The 6728-nt window shown below is 47.4% G+C and overlaps 4 protein-coding genes across 4 annotated transcripts in view, besides 1 other annotated feature; 1 reads left to right on the forward strand and 3 right to left on the reverse strand.

The window, feature by feature from the left end:
* Positions 1-214: 214 nt before the first annotated feature.
* Positions 215-538: a mobile genetic element.
* A 419-nt stretch (positions 539-957) lies between these two features.
* On the reverse strand, positions 958-1729 carry NFIA_041550 (glycoside hydrolase family 76 protein; the record flags this gene model as incomplete). Its single annotated transcript, XM_001266473.1, is given in 3 exon segments — positions 958-1365; positions 1425-1673; positions 1682-1729. Coding segments are annotated over 3 exon segments (705 nt in total).
* A 254-nt stretch (positions 1730-1983) lies between these two features.
* Positions 1984-2929, forward strand: NFIA_041560 (F-box domain protein; the record flags this gene model as incomplete). The annotated part of the gene is made up of 3 exons (XM_001266474.1): positions 1984-2490; positions 2628-2694; positions 2886-2929. 3 exons carry the CDS (start codon positions 1984-1986, stop codon positions 2927-2929), a joined length of 618 nt encoding a protein of 205 aa, XP_001266475.1.
* A 778-nt stretch (positions 2930-3707) lies between these two features.
* Positions 3708-5673, reverse strand: NFIA_041570 (uncharacterized protein; the record flags this gene model as incomplete). The annotated part of the gene is made up of 6 exons (XM_001266475.1): positions 3708-3750; positions 3813-3849; positions 3924-4142; positions 4210-4437; positions 5262-5357; positions 5424-5673. The coding sequence occupies 6 exons, from the start codon at positions 5671-5673 to the stop codon at positions 3708-3710; spliced, it is 873 nt and encodes a 290-aa protein (XP_001266476.1).
* Positions 5674-6615: 942 nt separating this feature from the next.
* Positions 6616-6728, reverse strand: part of NFIA_041580 (uncharacterized protein) — a gene marked incomplete at both ends in the record, with an annotated part of 506 nt that continues 393 nt past the window's right edge. Inside the window, one exon of the mRNA XM_001266476.1 lies at positions 6616-6728. This exon is cut by the window's right edge and continues 187 nt beyond it. Coding sequence (XP_001266477.1) covers positions 6616-6728 — 113 coding nt within the window.

The following is a 6728-nucleotide window of genomic DNA, read 5'->3' on the forward strand; positions in this document are numbered from 1 at the left end:
TGCCTTTTCCTCCTGTTTGTGATGTTGTTTGATGTACCTAAAAGTCGACCGAATCAATCCTATCTCCCTTCTTTTGTTCTGGTCTTACGCCTCAGGCTACAGTTTCGGTGTTGGATACTGCAAGGACCGGTAAGTTGCTAAGAGCGTTTGGCCACGCTCAGGAAAAACTCGAGGATGGGATCAGTGGATTACTGTCCTATCTGAACGGCAATGCTTCACGTGCAGAAGGATATAAGTATAGAAAATCCTCTTTATTAACGTGGTTGTTTCCAGCCGCCATTATGTCTTCAACTAATTTTCCATATGCGTGTTTGAGTGGCCCAAAGACACCAACATCCAGTGGTTGAAGAAGATGAGATGTATGTGGAGGCATATAAAGAGAGGTAAGTGCATTCTCCTTGCAGAAATGGTCAAATTCAGCATTTAGATGACTTGAATGACCATCAAGAATAAGTAACCGTTTCGCGCCGGTTAAATGCAGTTTAGAAAAAGGGTCAAAAACTTGCTTCAACCACTTAAGGCCTATCTCATCTGTTGTATGTTTTTTTAATGCTTTTATTTTGCCGTCTATGAATTCTCTGGAGTGTCTTATAGCTTCTTAATATGAGGCCTAGCCTTGTGGAGTGGCGGTTGTGGTTGACGGGGATGGCAGCCATATGTAGTTGAAGAAAGCTGATCTGCACAACTAATATTCGTCTCTTCAGCAGTATACATTTCATCTCTCTATGGAGGGCTGTAATTAAGTATTGTGAATATCTTTTCCCATATCAAGTACCTGTAAAGATGAAGAACCGTCATCTGAACCATAGATCTTCCGCTTTTTCTTGTAAGTCAGAAAAAGGCCTCCTAAAAGTATGACAAGGAATGCCCGAGACCGCCAATGTGACTCAGTCCGGTGGGGGTCATGCTTTACCATGGGCCTCCACGGGTCCATTTTATAGGACGAGGTCCCCGTAGTTAACGACTGGTTCTTAAACACAACCAAGCTGGCAGAGATGACCGCCGTGCACTCATCTGCTCTTCCATAGATTCAGCGCTATCCCACGCGCTCTGAGGTCGATTCCGAGCCCAGTGGATATTGCAAATCTTGTGGTTGTCTCCTCCGCTGCACTGTCTCGCGGCTGCGATAGCCGATGCCTGCAGGCGAGGAATAATTTCGGCAGCCGTGTATGGAGCCAGCATGGTGACAAACGCCAGGTCGGCCGCGAAGAGACCTTTAGCGATGTACTCGTCACCATTGGTCCCGTAATCATCATAACCAACCAGAACCTTGCCGTCGCCGCGCCAGGGGTCAAAGAAGGTGTTGAAAATTCTTTCCAGCAGGCTATCAAGCCTTGTCTTCCACTGGGGGTTTTCTGCATTTGTCTGCCCGCTCTTAGATTCATGCCATGTCAAGAGACAGAGCTCAGGGCTACTGGACTCACAGCATTGTACATATATGCGGTGCCTCGAATGTATTGTCCCAGGTTGTACAATGATCCAGCCTCGCTCAGTACATTCCCACAGCGGGACGCGTGCACCGCATCATTTACCCACCACTCATCAGTATTCAGCAGTTGCGACTTTGCGCTCCAGTCCCATATATCCTCTGCCCAATCGGCGTAGAAAGAGCTGCTTGTGAAACGGGCTAAGCGGGCTGCGAGGTGGAACAAGCCGCCGTTGACAGCTGCATTCTTGATACGGTAATGGTGTGTTTGATTGTGCAAGATCCCCCCGCGAAGGCCACCATTGCAGGATATATTATCCCATCAACTCTATTCCAAAATACACCACTCAGCAATAATACGTAGGCGATTCCGAAACGGGCCTGGTTAGATGCCCGCCCACGGGACCCACGAAGCTTGGCCTTTGGTTAGAAAGTTGGATGCTCCGTAGCTTTGGAGACTTTGGTAAACACGACTTCACCTTCTTCCATACCACACCATTTTCTCCGTATTCGATCTAGGCGCCAACCAACATAATACACTCGCGGTGTCCTACATTATGCGGCAATATCGTCTGCCCTTGGAAATCATCTCCCTGGTCATTTCGTACCTCGATGTCTCAACAAGCTCTTCTCTGGTTCCATATGCTACAGTTAGCCGAGAGTGGCAGGCCTGCATTGAGCAACGCACGTTTGCAATTCTTAAGCTAAACAGCCCCCAGCGGCTAGAGGAATTCTGTCAAATTGTTGCTTGCAATAAGCAAAGACAAATATACGTTCGGGAACTACATCTCCTAATCCATCTTGAACCATATGATATTAAGGCGCGTGCCTACTTCGAGACAGCTGCTGAACACAGTCGTAATAATGAAATTTTTGTCCAAACGATGCAAAAAGTCCTCCAGATTCTATCAACCTGGCCAGAGAACCATCGAGGAATCAAACTATCCATTCAGGCGCAGTCCCCTGGCGACCCTGTCAGAGGCGACAGACAACGCCTCAAGAGAGCTCGCCACACACCAGAAGAGGATCTACTGGACCGGAGATTTGAAAGATCTTACCTTCAGGTATCTGAGGAAAACCTCAGAAGTCTTCCGCCTGTGATGGCAGTGACTAACTTATTATCTTTGGGGGGTTGAGATTTGAACGGTTGATTAGACCGTCAGCAACTGCTATCATTGCGTCAAAAATGCCACGTTTACAGAATATGGATTTGACCCTAAAGGATAACGAAAAACGGGATCAGGAGCTCCGCAAGCGCAACCGGGATGGTAAGATCTTATCCCCTTATATATCTGTTAGGCTGACCCCTGTTATTACAGAATTTGCGAACTCGTTTCATATCTTGCCACCATCAGTGCAGAGTTATGACCTTGTGTTCTATAATGAGACACCACGAAATGAGGCTTTTCAAGCCATCGACCTTGTTGAAGGGAAACTTGAGGACCTCTTCAATGCTCAGTTACGGAACTTTTCACAGCAGCTTACATCATTGTCTCTGAGTGATGCTGTTGTAGGGAAAGAGTTATTCTGGCCTGTTAATGATGACCGGAATGTACAGCTTCCATATTGGCCAAAACTAACTATATTCCGCCTCGACTATCGAGCCACGAGCCCTTCTGGAGAATGGTATTTTGAACGAGACACTAATGAAGATGTAGGGTCTGAGGTTGATGAGGCAGAGCGACCAATCCTGCCAGATGTCCTGCCAGATTATTTGCAGCCGCCTCCCGGGGACCGACGTCTACGATTTTTGCGTTCAAAAGCGTCAGTGAAACTTATTCAGGAATTCTATATCTCAGCTGGAAGGGCAGCACAGCGCATGCCACGGCTCCAATATATGAATCTGACGTGTCACTTTGGTCTGATAGATCACAGTTTTGACTACCAGGTAAAAGAAAAAGTTGCAACTGTAACTTGGACAGACCTATCCCTAGCCGGATATGCACCGGATGAATGTATTGTGCAGGTTTGGAGGGATGCTGCTTTCCAGCACACCGGCATAGCATCAAGCCTAGAGGTGAAGCTGATAGGCAGGACGGTTACTTCTTGAAAATCTTCTTATCATTCTCATTCTTGGCTATTTCTTTTACAATATTTTATACATATGCAACTAGGGTCCTCGTGCCATGGGAGATATCAAGATTATCGATCACTGCTATGGTCACTCAACTCTTTTGGTATATCCCACAGTACAAATCACGCGTGACGATTCAGCTTGGGTAACCATCCTTTCAATTGATTCTCATGAACATCCACTTGGGCAAATCATTCGCCTCGCAGACTAGGAAGATACACCAATGCAGTATGCCTCTCCAAGCCAGAAACTATATGAACCGAGCAATTAGCCAAACGTCCAAGCCGTCCTTAGACATGCACTAGGGCTTACTTTTCGCAGTCTTTGTTTAACACCGGGTTCCACTCATCTATCGCGGGTTGTTTTCCACCGCGGTTAGTCACTTCTGAATTAAACATGGATGGAAGGACAGCAAAGACTTACAAAGTTCAGCCAGTGTGATTCCATTTCGGTCTACAAAGACTTGACATCCGTCGCCGGACTCAGTAACCGCGTATGCATTGCAATTGCTAGGGATACCTGCTTGTGTTGCCGCAGGAGGAGTGGCGCTAGTGGTAATGCTAGTCGCGGGGATCGTGGTACTTGAGGTTGCTGGAGTCATGACACAGTAGGCGTAGCTCGCTCGCAGGCCTGAGCAGTCACCTGGGAAATATGTCAGATCGACACAGTTCTTTTGTGTAGGAAAGGGGCTAAGACGCTTTCCACTTACTCCCAACGGCGGGGTTCCAGGCGTAGAATTGGTCCAGCGTGATGCCATACGTTGCCGCAATGTCATAGCACGTATCTCCAGTCCGGGCCACATACCACTGCTGGCAGTTTGCCACAACTCCGGTTTGAGTTGGACCAGGAGGGCCCGTAGATGTAGCGCTACTGCTCGTTGGGACAGTAGTAGAGATGGATGTCGTCGTGTTTGAGTCCGACATGCCGTAGTAGACATCTTCCCAGCCAGGTCCAATAACACAATACTGGTACAGTCAGACACAGCTGAGAGCGCAATGATCGCTGCCCCCCGTTCCCTTCCCCAAGATACAGCAAACAATAAACACACACACACACACAGAGAGAGAGAGAGGACTCAAAAGAAACGACAGAGGAAATGGAAAGTTTCCTTAGCGACGTATTTAGCCAAAGATTTGAGTAGTCAGAACCTTGAATAACAAAGCGACCAGTCCAGACAATCATTGGTTACATTACTAGTTATATTAGTCGGAGTTGGGGGATACCAGGTAGTGCTGGCAGGGACCACTGGATCGCAAGACGTCATGACATCAGTTTTTGCTTGTTAGTGTATAGCTGGTCAAACAACTAACGAGATTGATTTTAGTAAGAACCATAATATCGGGTTTCATTCTGCAGGGTACAGCCCGTGACGCTGTAGTTCTGGCCATTGAGGACGCTCGGATTCCATAGGATAAAGTTGGCGATGCTGACTTCGAACAAGGACGCAGCCTCGTAGCAGCGAATATTTCCGTAATTGTTGTCTAACTCCTCAAAGCAGTTCTCCAGAGATCCACTGGCAAGAGGATATGAGGAGACAGTGGATGTGAAGTTGTATGTTATAGGGGTCGCAGTGGGAAAGTCACTCCAGGCGAAGCTGGTGTTTGTGACATACGGTATGGAGGCAGTCGGCTTGGGTGTGATCGTAAGATAGCCTGGATATTGGGATAGTCGCCAACGGCTTGGACGCAGTATGATTGACCTGTCGAAACGCAGTGAGCAGTCAATTTGAGGTCAACCAAGTACATGGAGCAGAGAGCATACCAGCCCAAAGATTGGTACAGTTGGCGTCAATTTCTGGATTCAGGAAATAGAAATCATTTAAGGTAATACCGTATTTAACGGCAGTCATCGAGCAGTCTATCAGGCACAGCTTGTCAGCCACGTCACCCTGCCGTTCCGTGGAAAAACAAAGGAAGAACCTACAGTCCCCGGCGCTGACATTGTACCACTGCGCACAATAAGATTGGGATCCATTCATGGCATTTGTAGGAACAGCCACTGGAGTCGTTACGGTCGCGGAAGTGGCATAAGCGTCGGTCGGCTCAAGGTATCCCACAGGATTACCGACGCAAATGACATGACCAATTTGATTTGCCCAGTTGGCACAGATTGGATCAATACTTGGATTCCAGGAGAGGAACTGTGTCAGGGTGATATTGTGAGTAGCTGCCATGGTGAGACAGATATCATTCTGCTGCACGATATATGGCTCGCAGTTGTTCTGCACGAAGACTCGTGAAGTTTCCAGGCCAATTCACACAGCCTCCAATCAGGCCATTCAATGCTAGGAGCTGATCTGTCGCGATGGAGTTTGCTTCGGCAAAGCCGTCTCAGGTGCTGCCTGTGGGAACTGTAACATAAGACCCAGTACAGGTCAGCGTTGCGGAAAGGTTTGCCACAATCATACTACAGTATGCGTATCATATCAGATATAAAGACCCAAAGAGAATGCAAAAATGGAAACAACATGGGGATAGTAAGTTGCGCGGTTATAGAGACCTACTTCAGGTCACTGAGGAACGCTGGAATGAGACTTCCGCCATTTATTGCATGTATCACACATGAAAGTACCATCGTTCTGTTGGGGTTGGCCCTTATTTGAGTTAGTGTGGACGCAGTGTTTGTCAATCAGGGACAGATACGTCACCAGAAGTTAACAGATTTGGTCTGTTGCACACCGATGAGATTGTGATCAACTGGTCCACGCGATTCAGTGAGGGATAATCCTTGTGATTCAGTGAATGGTGGCTCGGAGGCGGTAGTTGTCTGACATCCAGTCTCAGTTTGCAGCTGTTCGATCTCGGTTTGCTGCTGTTTCTCGTCCTTATGTAGCTGGTCAAAGGTATCTATGATCACTTCTAGGTGTTCCGGGAGCAGATTGTAAACACAGCGGTGTCATGGAGAAGGCTAACAATCTACCTGACGATATTGACACTGCTAGCAGCGGATTCGACGGACCTTAATGAAGACATAAGCGCGGTTTATTAACATTTCCTCAGTCTGTGTCAACATAGGTAAATCAGACAACCTAGACAGTGCTCTGATAATGGCTAAAAGTTCCCTATCATGTATGTTATAGTTTATTAAAAGCAGCATCTGCAGCCTTGAACTACTCTTAAAGGCCTTTCAGTGACTCCTCCAGCTCTTGTTTGCGCTGGAGTTGCTGGCCTTTGACTATCTTGAGCACACCAAGATCGTCGAGGAGTTCCTCCTTACGAAGGGCCTGAC

Source organism: Aspergillus fischeri, genomic scaffold (assembly GCF_000149645.3).
Source record: "Aspergillus fischeri NRRL 181 1099437636247 genomic scaffold, whole genome shotgun sequence".
NCBI classification, from domain to species: Eukaryota; Fungi; Ascomycota; class Eurotiomycetes; order Eurotiales; family Aspergillaceae; genus Aspergillus; species Aspergillus fischeri.